The 14830-nt window shown below is 37.5% G+C and overlaps 1 protein-coding gene and 1 long non-coding RNA gene across 19 annotated transcripts in view; one reads left to right on the forward strand and one right to left on the reverse strand.

Moving 5' to 3' along the window:
• Positions 1–14830, forward strand: part of RAD51AP1 (RAD51 associated protein 1) — a 77962-nt gene that overhangs the window by 8626 nt on the left and 54506 nt on the right. For 13 of the 16 annotated variants that reach the window (XM_054526702.1, XM_054526697.2, XM_054526698.1 and 10 more), the window contains 4 exons: positions 799–885; positions 1398–1547; positions 5700–5806; positions 14155–14276. In XM_054526702.1, the coding sequence (XP_054382677.1) occupies positions 799–885; positions 1398–1547; positions 5700–5806; positions 14155–14276 (466 nt within the window). Of the gene's footprint in view, positions 1–798; positions 886–1397; positions 1548–5699; positions 5865–9072; positions 9271–11568; positions 12758–14154; positions 14277–14830 lie in introns of those variants that run through there. The other 3 variants (XM_002822788.6, XM_054526716.2, XM_009247336.4) reach the window with 2 other exon arrangements.
• On the reverse strand, positions 401–14819 carry LOC129049032 (uncharacterized). Of its 3 annotated transcripts, none has more exons than XR_008511787.1 (4): positions 14122–14819; positions 2621–2709; positions 1811–1945; positions 401–595 (listed from the first exon to the last, which is right to left on the reverse strand). It is a non-coding gene; the product is annotated as an uncharacterized LOC129049032 (long non-coding RNA). The 3 variants fall into 3 exon arrangements; XR_008511786.1 differs by having other exon boundaries at positions 2621–2740; positions 14122–14802; XR_008511788.1 differs by lacking the exon at positions 14122–14819 and adding an exon at positions 9025–9159.

The following is a 14830-nucleotide window of genomic DNA, read 5'->3' on the forward strand; positions in this document are numbered from 1 at the left end:
GCAATCCTCCCGCCTCAGCCTCCCAAAGTGCTGGGATTACAGGCAAGAGCCACCTTACCTGGCTGTCTCCTCTTTAAAAAGAAATGAAAGTTTGATTAGGAAGACTTTTAGTAACCGAGAATCAAAGAAACATCAAAAGAGAGTTGTCATGAATTACATTTAAAATGGAGGTACTGAAATTCATCTCTCTCTTTTAAGACATTGTAGAATGTATAAGGGGATTTCCTTAGAAGTATTAATATTATACCACTTCTTATTAAATAATGCATCTTATAGCATTGGAATTTAATAGTACCAATTATTGTGTCTTAAAGTCCTCTTAGAATGCTTTGGGTCATTTTAAGGTTATTGTAACGATTGGAGAGTTCTTAACGTTAGTAAAAGCATGGATTTGCCTACACAGAATTGATAGTTTATTGACCATTTCCTGCGCATTGGGCACGATAATAAGCAATTCCTATGTGAGATCCACATTTGGTCTTCTGTAATACCACTGGGTAAGACACTATTTTTATCTCCACATTATAGATGAGGAAATTCAGTCTTCGGATAAGCAACTTGCCCATGGTCATATAGCCAGTTTACGTGGTAGAGCCTGAATTTAAACATAAGTATGTTAGATTTCAGAGCCCAGACTTCTAACCATATGTTAACCTCTCTGAATAAAATTATTGTGCTAGTTTGAGTTTGGGATCATTTATTTATATCTAAATGCTATTACATTTTAGTACTAATTTTCCTATTTCTAGACATTGATTAAGATATATCTGAATTTTCTTTCTTATTCCTTATATTTAGGCATTGAAAAACATGGCAGTAGTAAAATAGAAACAATGAATAAGTCTCCTCATATCTCTAATTGCAGTGTAGCCAGTGATTATTTAGGTAAGTTTTTTATATTAATAATTATTCTCATCAACAATGCTATTTTTCTGACTTTTGTTTAAATTGCTGAAATTGTGGCTAGAAGCAAGTTCTTTAAATTTGTCAAGACTCTCTTGATGTCATGGCCTTTATTTCTTTGTGTTTTAGTCTCATTCTGTCGTACTGCAGACACACACTCTTCCCTGAAGGGTCATAACTACCCATGGCTTCTAGTTGGAGCAACTGACCTTTGAAGAAAGGGGCTGCATATTCCCAATTCTAGTTTGAAAATTTTGGGGGAAAGATTATCTCTGTTTGGGTCTTGGATTTATCCCTAAAACTAGAGGTGTTCCCAGGGCAATGATGTACCATGGTTGACCCAGATTGGGCTGGTAAATAGTCTATTACTAGAAGTAGGGGAGGGATGAACCTGGGCAAATAAAAACAATAGCTGTAATAGAGTCTGCTCTGCAGTTCTTGAAATATCAGCTGTCACAGAAAGTTTTCCATTGATTTTTATGCCTCTTCTGAAGATTTGGATAAGATTACTGTGGAAGATGATGTTGGTGGTGTTCAAGGGAAAAGAAAAGCAGCATCTAAAGCTGCAGTACAGCAGAGGAAGATTCTTCTGGAAGGCAGTGATGGTGATAGTGCTAATGACACTGAACCAGACTTTGCACCTGGTAGGTTTTATCCTACTTTGAAATTCATTCTATGGGAATTCAGTCAAAAAAGTTCTTGGAAGCCATTAATTGTGCAAAGCACTGTGTTAAACCTTTGGGGTGTGCAAACTTCAGGGACACACAGAACAGTTCAATTCAGTGATAGCATTTGGGGAAAAAGCTTTTTCTACGAGTTAACCTTTAAGCTATGCCTTGAAAAATGAGTAGCGTTTCAACAAACTAAAGGTGTAAAGTAGCATTTCTGACTAATAGAAAGGCATTACCTGTGGAATAGACAAATGCTCTATTTGTCTCTAACTGAGGCTTGCTGGGATGAACGTGGAAGAGGCTCAGGAGGGAGGCTGGTACTAATCATGGAGGGTCTCAGACCCACTCGAAGAAGTGTAGGCTTTTTTTTCCTGTAGGTAGTAGAAATCTATGAATTATTCTGAGGCAGAAGTGATATGAAATCTATATTTTATTATGATGGTTTTTAGACTCATTTAGAAATTGGGCAAATGGAAAGTGTAGTGACCTTGACAGAACATTATAACATATTAATTAAAAATTTAAATTCATAAATGCATAAATGTAGGCCAAATCAAGATACCATATTTTAGATTTTGATATACTATCAACAAACAATAACAGATTTGCTCATCGTCACCTATTCGACTAATATTTGAATGCTTTTTATGTGCACTATATTCTAGATACTAGGGATACAATAGTGAAAAAAACAAACAGCTCCTGTCCTTGTGGAACAAAGGAAATACATGAAAAAAGACTGTTTTGCATTTATTTTACTTTGGGAGGGCCTGGGAGACAGGAAAATGCAAAGACACTCTTTGAGCGCCAATGTGATGCTCCAAGGAAATACTCATTTGAGCATTTTGGATTTCTGGAATTGGAATGCCCAGCTGGGTATAATGCAGATGTTCCAAAACCCAAAGAAAATCTGAACCCTGAAACACGTCTGGTCCCAAGCACCTCAGATAAGGGATACTCAGCCTATACTATATGATCTAGCAATCCACTCCTGAGTATGTATCCAAAACAATTGAAAGCAGGATCTCAGGGAGATATTTGCATACCCGTGTTCATAGCAGCATTATTCATAATAGCCAAGAAGTGGAAGCAGCCCCAAAGTGACATTTCAGTTTTCCCCCTGCATTCGCTTGTCCTGGATGAGAATAGAAAGGACCATGTGTGACCTTCATTAGGGAAAGAAAAGAGAAAATTGCAGAGAAGATAAGTCTTTTCTCTAACAGTTCCCAAAATCCGTAACTGAAGTGTTTGGGCCTTCCAGATTTTCCTCTATGGGATGGGAATGACTTGGAATTTTGGGAACTCCAACTCCCCATCTCTAATTTTATTTAAATTGCTTTCTCAGTTGACTATTGAAGATTAGTTGGACCCCATTTCTGAACAAGCTTGTTAAACAGAAATGTAGCCAGCTCCTACTGTTTATCCTCTTGAGCCAAGAAGAGAATCTAAGTTACTGAACACATGCAGTGTCAGAGCTATTGGATACACAGAAAGTTTTGTTCTAGATTATATATTCTGAAAGTTTGGAGAAACTTCCTCTACCACTTGCCTTCTTTGGACGGAGAGCCTCTTAGGATTACTTGAATTTGCAGGCTACATTTCTAACAGCCTTCATGTGATCAGCTGGCCTTTTTTGGGCTAATTCTATATAGCACAGGAACCATTATGTGAATATGTGAGTTGATTATTTTTAAAATTTTGTGTGGGAACAATGATAGAATAAGGAAATTGCAATTTGAAGATCATAATGACATTGTTTTTTGTTTTTGTTTTGTTTTGTTTTGTTTTCTGAGATGGAATCTCGCTCTGTCGCCTAGGCGGGAGTGTAGTGGTACGATCTTGGCTGACTGTGGCCTCTGCCTCCCAGGTTCAAGCAATTCTCGTGTCTCAGCCTCCCAAGGAGCTGGGACTACAGGCATGCGCCGCCATGCCTAACTAATTTTTGTATTTTTAGTAGAGATGGAGTTTCAGCATGTTGGCCAGGGTGGTCTTGAACTCCTGACCTCATGTGATCCACCTGCTTTGGCCTACCAAAGTGTTGGGATTACAGGGGTGAACCACTGTGCCCAGCCCATAAATGACATTGTTGATTTAGGTAAAGGTCATCAATGGAAGGTTGGTAAGGATCTTTACAATGATGAATTCAGGCTGGCATCACCTGAACCACCTAAGAGAGGGACAACCACACATTATATGATTTCTGATGTGATGTACTATGAAGTACAGAGAATGTACCTATGAAGTATATTCTTGCCCTCCCCCCTACCCACCCCCCCCAAAAAAAAGTGAGCCTGAATCCACTCAAGCCTTGAGACCAGAATTCCAGCTCACATAAAATGCAAGAATATGGCCGGGCATGGTGGCTCACACCTGTAATCCTCGCACTTTGGGAGGCTGAGGTGGGCGGATCAGTTGAAGTCAGGAGTTCGAGACCAGCCTGGCCAACATGGTGAAACCCCTTCTCTACTAAAATACAAAAATTAGCTGGGTGTGGTGTTGTGTGCCTGTAATCCCAGCTACTCGGGAGGCTGAGGCAGGAGAATTGCTTGAACCTGGGAGACAGAGGTTGCAGTGAGCCAGGATTGTGCCACTGCACTCCAGCCTGGGTGACAGAGTGAGGCTCCATCTCAACAAAAAAAAAAAAAAAAAAAAAAAAGCAAGATTAAGTTAAATGACACCATGAGCTAGAAAACAGACAAATCCAGAATTTAGGACATTCTACAGGACAATTGACTCAACTGCTTCAGCAAGTCAGACACGAGGACAGGGAGAAGTTACTGCTCTATATTAAAAGAGATTAATATAGACTGAATAGAAGATGATACCAAGAAACTAGTGTTGGTGTTGCTAGATGTAATAATGGCATTGTTGTGTGAGAAAATGCTCATGTTTTTTAGAGACACATTCTGAAGTATGTAGGAATGTAATGACGTGATGCCTTGATTTTATCTTAATATACAACAAAAGGGAAGAGAAGAAGAAAAGCAAGATAGATGAAACAAATGGAGCAAAATGTTGATAATTGTTGAATCTGAGTGGTGGTTTATTACTGTCTACTGTGGTGTATGTTTGAAAATTTTATATGATTTTTATTTTACATATAGTATTTCATATAGATAGGTAGATATTAGTATGTGAGGACAATAGTGGTTATCTCTGAGTGGCGAGATTACAGAGTAGATTTTCTTTAATAAAGTTTTGTATGGTCTGTATTTTCTACAATAAGCATGTACTGTTTATTTTTCATTTTATTTGTACATTTTCTGATTTAAGCATTTTCTGCAATAAGCATGTTCATAATATTAAAAATGTAAAAAAGTTTTATATGAATATAGGACTAACCCTATTTACGCTTAGTTTTCAGAGTTCATCTACAAGGCATGGTTTTCTGATCCTAACCCCCTCAAAAAATAGAAAGATCATTGCTTAACTATCAGGTTAGGACATGCTTTTTTCCAGAGCAGCTGTAGCACTTTCAAAATTAGATCACTGGCTTATATTTTCCCATGAAGTGCAGAAGAGCATTTTTGAGAAATAAAGGTTTGTCCCAAATGAAATCAGCTCTAGGATTATCTGCTAAGATTGTTGTGTATGGTTATCTCAATTCTCATTTGGTCTGTTCCAGAATGCTGAAGTTTATGTGATTAAGGGAAGGCTCACTATTACCATAAATGTCACTGTTTTGAAAGACTAGTTATTGTCATAGCCTACCATTCTTTTCAAAAGTTACTGAGTTAAAATGGTAAAATCTGAAGTAAAGATTACTGATGGGAAATTTATAGTGATAGTGGTAATAGCAAACAATTTTATTTTGCTCAGTATATGCCAGATGTTATTCTAAATGCATTATATATATATTAACTCATTTAATCCACGCAACAACCCTTTGATGGAGGTTTATGGTTATCCCCATTTTCTAGGTGAGGAAACTGAGGCTCAGTGAAGTTAGTGACCCTGTCTGAGGATGCAAACCCAGGCACCCACAATGTCAACCACTGCAGTGTTGTGCTACTGGAAACAGTGCAGCACAAGGGTGCATAAGAATCTGAAAGCTGTGGATAAAGTTAAGGCAACAGAATCCTCATTTTTTAGAGCAAAGATGAACTATGTAATCTTCTGTTTTAGGTGAAGATTCTGAGGATGATTCTGATTTTTGTGAGAGTGAGGATAATGACGAAGACTTCTCTATGAGAAAAAGTAAAGTTAAAGAAATTAAAAAGAAAGAAGTGAAGGTAAAATCCCCAGTAGAAAAGAAAGAGAAGAAATCTAAATCCAAATGTAATGCTTTGGGTAAGCTTGGTCCAAAACACTTAATTTTATAAAGGAAATGTATGTGGTTTGTTTGCTGTATTTTTCTTATTTTTGCCTTTGTTCTCTTTAACATTTTCCTAATGTCCATTTCTCATTAAAATATGTAAAAGGAAGGTAGGGGTGGAGAAGGGAGAAAAGCAGACAAGAATGCTGACTGCACTACCTATGCTAGGACTTACTATATACGACCTCACTTTGGTACTCATGGCTGCCTTCTGTGGTTAGCTGTTGTACCTGCATTCTACAGTGAAAAACTGAGTGTCAGAGAGGTTAAATAATTTGTTGGAAATATTACATCTAATAGGTGAAGGGCTAGAATTTGAACCCATGTTTGTCCATTCAGAGTCTAAGCTGTATCTTGGACCGTATTTTCTCCAGGCAAAACAAGGAAGTTTGCATAATTCTAATTTTTTGCTTTTGTGCTTTACTTAGTCTGATTTGAGAGCTCTTTTGCCACATGTTTAGGGCCCTTTTTTTCATTTCCCCAAAACAAATTCCATTAGAAACTACTTTTATGATGAAACGTTTAAAATTTATGATGACTCGAACATGGAATACCTGTTTCTTGTGTAAAAGAAGTTAGGATATTTCTGAGTTCATAGTATATGACAGGTTATTGCAAAATATAACTGTCATTAACTGAATTTGTTTTATTTCTTGATAATCATTTTTATGTCTTGGTTTATTTAATATATATGCTATTGATATTAAAAGTTCCATTATTTAGTCTTTCCATTTATTCATAGGAGCTGCTGTCACCTTAAATAGCCTGTTGCTGAGTACTTACTAAAAATTAAAGGAGAATTAAGTACTGATTGAGTTATATTCTTCTCTCTCCTGTATTTTGAATTAATGAGGTTTTTTAATTAGAGTGTTTTTTTTTTAATTGATGACTTCATCTGGGTAGAAATTCTGAGTATCAGAAGTCGAAAGTGGTTCTCACTGGGCTAAAATCAAGCAGTCAGCAGAACTGTGCTCCTTTGTGGAGGCTCTAGGAGACAAACCACGTTCTTGCCTTTTCTAGCTCCTTGAGGGTGCATTTCTTGGCTTTTGGCCTCTTCCACCTTCAGAGAGCAATGGCAGGGACTTTCTCACATCATGTCACTCGACTCTGACTTTCTTCCTGCTCACATTTACTTATAAGGACCCCTGTGATTACATTGGGCCCCTCCAGATAATTCAGTGTAATTTCCCCATCTAAGATTCTTAATTATATCTTCAAAGTCCCTTTGCCATGTAAGGTAACGTATTCACATGTTCTGGCAATGACAATGTAGACATCTGAGGAGCCAGTATTCTGCCTACTACAAGCTATAATAGGAAAAAGTTATTAACACCATGAATAAATTTTGTATTTTCTTTAGATGTTTGTTTATGCTTCTTCACCAAGACACACTAATAACTAAAAATAAAACTCCAGTTCCCAAGTTGGAGTTTACCATTTAAAATCTTTTCTCTATCCCTTGGAGCAAGTTGCTTCACAACTGAGATTTAATATACAACATTAGAAATGAAATTTAACCATTAAGTGATAGGATTAGGAATTAGGAAAAATGGATTATATTTTTAGTCCTACTAGTAATGTATTGGGTAAACTTTGAGAATTGTGTCTAGCACATGTTATAATTTTCCCTTGATAGAAAAAATGTTGAGAGCTATGCTGTCCAATATGGTAACCTCTAGCCATGTGTGGCTATATTACATTTGAATTAATTAAAATTAAGTAAAATTTAAAAATCAGTTCCTCTGTTTTGCAAGCCACATTTCAAGTGCACAGTAACTGTATATGGCTAGCGGCTACTATATTGGACAGTGCAAACAAAACATTTCTATAATCACAGAAAGTTCCATCAGACAGTGCTGATCTAGAGGATGCAGATGTTAACATTAGGAAGAGTATATGGTGAAAATGTTCATATTTATATGTGTTGAAATACCCCTAGGTATCTCAAAACAAGCACTATCTGAAAGTGAACTTAATGCCACCTCTCCTCCCTCCCCACCACCAAAAAAATAAATAAATAAGAACCAAAACATACTTCCAGGCGTGTGTTTGTTCTCTAGATAAATGGCACCATCAGACGGTGTGCGCATGACAGGAACTTGCAAGTCATGGATTATTTCTTCATCTCCATTGCTGCCTCCCACCTATTTTTGCCAAAACATATCTAATGTGCTGTTTTCCTTCTATTCTCCACCTTAGTAGGCCCCCATTTCCTCTTACCTGATTACCATAATAACCTTCTAAGTGGCCTACTTCTCCTACACTACCACCAGAAAGATGTTTTTAAAATACAGATCACTCCTGAGAAAAATATATGCATGATTGTGACTAGCCAGACTGTTGTACATGGTCTGCAAAGCTCTTCATAAGTGATCTACACCCAGTGTCTATCTCTCACATTTTCTACCCTTGAGATTTCTGCTCCAGCCATATACTGAACCAGTTAGTACTACTGATTCTGGAACTTGGTGCATCCTCCATCTTTGCACACTGTACTCCGTCTGCCTGGAAGGCTTCTTTCAATTCACCTTTACTCTTCAATCTTGATTTGGTTCAGACCATCCTCACTCACCTCCCTCTAACTTTAAAACACATACCCCCAGATTGTAGTTTCCTTTTCTACTTGGCGTACCTCTAGAGTCTGCCATATCCCTTACCACACTGCATTTTACACATCTTTACTTTCCTGTTCTTCCCACTAAAGTCTGGTGACTAGACCTTAAAGTCTTTGCGAGCAGGAGCCATGAATGATACTGTTTCTAACCCTAGAGCCTGACACATAATCTCACTGACACATACTCACGAGACACTATTGTGTAATGGTTGGTTACAAGGGTGGGATTTTGGAGGAAAATCTGGTTTCTAAGCTTAGACGCTTACTAGCTGTCAGACTACAGGCAGATTGCTTAACGTCTCTGTTTCCTTCTCTGAGAGTGGGGATAGTAATATCTGTGTTGGAGTTGTTGTAAAGAGTTAGAGGTAATGTGTGTGATATGCCTACCACACTGCCTGGCATATTAATGCTCATAAAAGATGGCTATTCTTAGGCTCTCAATAAATGTTTGTTGATTAATAAGTTTAATTTTTATATGATTATGTAACTTTATAATTTTTACACATGTATGCTAGACTTACTTTTTCTTCCTACATGACAAACATTTTTACTTATATTTTTCAAATAAGTGACTTCTGTGGACTCTGCTCCAGCTGCCGTCAGATCAGAATCTCAGTCGTCGCCAAAAAAGGTTTCTCTTTCTTCAGATACCACTAGGAAACCATTAGAAATACGCAGTCCTTCAGCTGAAAGCAAGAAACCTAAATGGGTCCCACCAGGTATGGCATATTTACCATCAAGGACAGGAGCTTGGAAAATTATCACTGGTAAATTTTTTTCCTCATACGAACGTCATGTGTGAGCATTTCCCCATATTATTACATAGTCAAAACCAAAGTTTCTGGTTGCTGCATATATTCGTTTATTTAACCATTCCTTATTATTGGACATCCAGGTTTATGATTTTTTCAGTGCTATAAATAAGATTGCAACAAGTGCAAATGTCCTTATTTTAGAAATCTCTGAGCATATTACTGATTATTTTCCTAGGATAAAATTTCTAGTAGGAAAATTACAGTGTTAAAAGGTATAAACATTTGAGATTCCTGATGTATGTATTTCTGGCAGCATATCTTTTGCTCAGGACCTGCTGACCTCCACAGTCTGACTGAAGCCTTGGGATCTATATGTGGCAATTCTAGCATTTAACAAATGCCCTAGCAAACTCAGCCTCTTGCTTTTACAAATTTCACTTCTCTTTGTTTTCTTTTGCTCCACAGCCAAGTCTCATGAGTCCTTCAAGAATTCTTTGACCTTCACCCTTCTTGACATTACTAAAACCCTAATCCAGGCCCAAATTGTTGCTGCCTTTCCTAAGCAGTCCTGTCTTTACTTTCATCCACCTACATGAACCCTCCACTTCAGCGAAATAGAAACACTTTTTGTCTCTCAAACATGTTGTATGTATGCCTCTCTCAGGGCCTCTCTTTATCCTCCTCTGCCTGGTGTGTCTTTCTTCATGTGTCTCCTCTCCTTGCCTGAGCGCTTCCAATTCTACTCCTGTTTTTCTTTTGAGGGGCCTCTCTTGATTGGTCCACAGTGCTCACTCCCCTGCTGACTACTATTCATAGATTTAGGCATGAGCTGTGAGGCTGCATGATTACTTAACTTACAGAGTCTTCATTTCATCATGTGAAATATTGGGAACAACTGTAATCTTTAAAGTCCATTCTGGTTTACAACTTCTAAGATTTTTAATGAGGACTTAAAAACTTTTTGGAGAAGGAAAGGAGGGAAGATTAATTACTTGATGTCATATCATTCAAAGAGTAATACTTAGTATATTTCTAAAAATAATTAATGCTTCCCCAATGAAGGAAATTTAAAAGAAGTGATATAACTATAGAAATTTAAAAGTAGCATAACCAAAAAGATACAAGGAAACAGTGGAATGATGGATAAAGAGTTAATGTCATAAAGCACAAAGTGCTTATCAAGTCAGCATGTGACAGTCAGGCAAGTGATGTAAATGAGTGAATTGGGCCCATGCAGTAGACTTGTGTGGGTAGGAATTTTGTTGGACTCAGGAGCGCGTACCCACTTGAAGGAAGCAGCTGCTACTCAGCTCCATCTTATTGTTTCCATGCAAGATTATGGGCTTGGTATTTCTAGATCTGATTGTTGTTTTCAAGAGAAGCCAGAAATCCAGATTTTAATATGAAATCCACTAATTTTTGTAAGTTGATCTTTTTTTTTTTTTTTTTTTGTTAGCACCATGTGAACCAAAACAATATATCTGAGAGCTAGATTTGGCCCTCAGATTGCCAGTTTGTTACCTATCTTATACAACTGGAGAAGACCACCAAGACCCCAAAAGTAAAATTAGCCAGTGGCATAAATATACCAGTGTCCCCAAGAACTATTAATACAACTAGAAAATATGAAGAGTTTCAGTCTCACTGGTAATTAAGGAAATGTAAATTAAAATAAAATACTATTTTATACCTTTCAAACTAGAAAACAATAAAGGAGTATAGTCTGAGTTATAGGGTAGCAGGTATAATTATTTATTTTAAATTTTTAATACTGTTGTGTAGGTGAGCAACTGCAATCACCATCACCTGTGAACATTAATGTGGATAATTTTGAAATAGATGGAAATAATTGCTACATTAGGGTAATAGTATAATGAAACTAATATAAATAAATAACTATTTGCCATTTTTAAAGGTATTTAATAATTGAAAAATAGACTCAAGGACTACTTGTAAAAATTGCAGGACCTTAAAAATGCATTTGCGTTTTCTATTACTTTAGAAATTATAATTATATGCATTTTTGTATGCCTTTACAACTAGCATTATTTGTTCGCAGCCTTCCTTTTTCAGCTTTCATGGTGAGGTTTTAGTGTTATTACCTTGACTTCTGGGATGTTTGGAAACAGGCAATACTGTATTAATTTCTGCTCTTTAGAACATTCTGTTCTTTTGATCTAGTTTATTGCTTGATAGACCCTGGAAAGCAGAATAATGCTTAACTACCTTTTTTTGCTACTTATTTTATAAATTAATCTTTGTTAAGAGATTTCTGACATCATCAGCATCACATCATATGTTTCCTTTCAGCGGCATCTGGAGGTAGCAGAAGTAGCAGCAGCCCACTGGTGGTAGTGTCTGTGAAGTCTCCCAATCAGAGTCTCCGCCTTGGCTTGTCCAGATTAGCACGAGTTAAACCTTTGCATCCAAATGCCACTAGCACCTGAGTGTGGTACCAGAGGAATGTTTGGTTGAGAGTCACAGCTTTACAAGGGTGTTTATATTTGATTTGTGTTTATATTTGAGGCAGGTATTGTAATATAAAGGAATCCATTACCATGTCCTATAAATGACCTCTAGCCATTTTATGATTATGTTCTCTGTAAAACTCTTCAAGCCTTCAATGAGAAGTTTGTTTATAAGAATTATCTTCTCATACCTTTCCTTGTGAAGAGCGTATTCTGTTTTTCTATTAGTTCGACATGAAGTCCACATCACATGCTGTTCTTTTCTAGTTACATGATGTGCCTTTCTAGCTTTGTCTAGTTTATAGCACCTTAACTTTAACTGTTCAGTTTTATCTGGCAGAGGGAAACATTCTTATTTCTTTCAGAAGACATTTCTGAAATCTTATAAGCTACTTAAGCTTCATTGTCAGTTTTATCGCAAAGATGTTTTGTATTTTAGCCAAATCTTTTTATAGTACAAACTTAGAATTATTTTACACACTAAAATGGTTGCAGTTTTATGGCATGTGTCTCCTATTTAGATGGTTATTCTCTAGAAAATAGAATTTAAAGACATTTTATGAAATCTTCATTGTCAAAACCTTTAATAAAAGTGGAAATATTTTGAAATGCCCTTTTTCTTGATACCACTCATCCACGTGTTCCTGATTGTCCACATTTCATGATAAAATGAGAGCTCTGCAGAGAATGTTAGCCTTTTTGTTGTAATATAATCTTCAAGTAGTCATTTTTTGTTAAGTTCTTTAGAAAGTAGTTGTCAAGTACTTAGTCATCCCCATTATGATATTAGATAATACAGCTTTTCAGGAAGCTTAGATCTGAATTTACTTTGAAAAACAATTATAATGAATATTTTATATTTACATTGAGAATTTCAACTAGCTTCTGATCAATTTTTAATAAAATTTCAAATCATGTTAACTGTTAAAAAATGTATAATACTTAACTCAGTTTTTCTTGGTTTATGGAAATATCTATGTTAATGTGAAAATAATTAATTTAGAATTGTGATTAAAGTGAGCATTTGTCTATTGCTGTTGTATACTTCTTTTATCTAACATATATTTTTATAGTGTCATATACCAGCCCCCTAACCTGCCCCACCTGTCCACTTTTTAAAAACATATTTTTCAGTTACATAGCATTGAGGTACTCTATTTGGTGTAGATCAACAATAAACATAAGAGCCTACTGTATATTAGGTACTGATATAATTGATTAATCATCTGGCATCAGCTTAATAACCTGTTTTTGCTATGTTCTTTATAGTTTATCGGGGGGGTTGAAAATTACCTCAAAGTATGTTAAACCCAGCCTGGCTGAAAGCACTGATACCTTTATGTTGCCAAACCCAGTGTACAATTTTCTCACCTAATCTTATACACCCTATTCATTATACTCTGATGGAAACATTTGATTTCCTTGGCTCATGTGACACATTTCTTTGTCATTTTCTTCCCATCTCCATGCCTACTCTTCATTATTTTGCAGCTTTCTAATCTGTTATGTCACCTTTACCTACTTGTCTTACCAGTTTCATGTTCTATGCAAACTCTAGTGGTCACTTACGTGACAGTGACTGCCAAGTCAAGATCTTTACCCTACACCTTGCTCTTGACAACAAAACCTGTGGATGGTCCACTGACAATTTGATGTAGCAGATCAGTTGTTAAATTCAGTGTCTCCTCCTACCCTTGACATCTCTCCTGTGTTTTCTCTTGGTAAATGAATGGCACCACCATCACTGCGGGTGCCAAAGGTGTAATCCTGGGATTGAGTCTTCTCTCGACTTTCACATCCAGTCACCAAGTCTTACTCCGTTTCCTAAATTTCTCAGAACTACTCTTCCCGTGTGCTCTCCCTTACTCTGAAACATCATCACTCACTATTTCTAACAGGCATCCTTGCCTTGATTCTTAACCTACTCGGTCCTACCGCCATTGTTATTGCCACAGAGGGTTTTATAAAATAAAGTCAGCATGAACACCCCTCTGCAGTCCACACATATACACCTTACCCTGGTCAAGTTCATAGGCTACTTGGTGTCTGACTCGCCCCTTCCTGCTGCTTCAACCTTGTCTCTGCCCCACTAAACTGGGTGCTGGCACAATGGTACCAAGCTTTTCAATGGCTCTGGCCTTCAGAATAGGACTTGCTTCCTTTACGTAGACAACTACTACCTGTCCTTGAAGACTCAGATTCAACTCAGCTCTTTCAGAAAGCTTCATTTGAATGTCTTTTCTGCCTGGACCAGACTGTGCACCTCCAGGTCAACCTACTGTCACTCAATTACAAATTTCCCTTTTCATGCTTTCTACAATCTGTGCAGAGTAAGCACTCAAAAAGTGTTCAGCTGATAAATGGATTTTACCCAGAACTTTTGCTATGTACTTACTTTTTTTCTTTTTCTTTTTTTTTTTTTTTTGAGATGGAGTCTCCTTCTGTCGCCAGGCTGGAGTGCAGTGGCACGATCTCGGCTCACTGCAAACCTCCACCTCCCGGGTTCAAGCGATTCTCCTGCCTCAGCCGCCCAAGTACCTGGGACTACAGGTGCGCACCACCACGCCCCGCTTATTTTTGTATTTTTAGTAGAGATGGAGTTTCACCATGTTGGCCAGGATGGTCTTGATCTCTTGGCCTCGTGATCCACCCGACTCGGCCTCTCAAAGTGCTGGGATTACAGAAAAACATGTCTAAATAGAGACGGGGGAGGGGAGGTATCTCACTACTTTCAGCAGTTTGGTCTCGAACTCCAGACCTCAAGTGGTCTGCCTAGGTCTCCCAAAGTGCTGGGATTGCAGGTGTAAAACCACCGCGCCCGGCTAGAACTTTTGTGATGTAATTCTGATAACCACATGCTTCGCTTGAAGAAGGGGAGAGAGTAGGGATAATTTCATGTGTCTGGTCTGGGCAACCAACTTTAAGTTCTTCATGCTGGGATTTTGTTCAATTCTTGCCCTATACTTTAAAGAACTGGGGCAAGAGAATGCGAGTAGGAGGACGAGAAGTATGTTGTTCAGGCTGCTGCTCTGCAAGGTGGTTTGGGACCATAGCCTGAGAGAGCCCCTTCAGCTCTGGAGTCACAGAAAGGGCGGAAGCCGTTT

The sequence above is a fragment of the Pongo abelii genome, chromosome 10, assembly GCF_028885655.2.
Source record: "Pongo abelii isolate AG06213 chromosome 10, NHGRI_mPonAbe1-v2.0_pri, whole genome shotgun sequence".
In the NCBI taxonomy this organism is placed as follows: Eukaryota; Metazoa; Chordata; class Mammalia; order Primates; family Hominidae; genus Pongo; species Pongo abelii.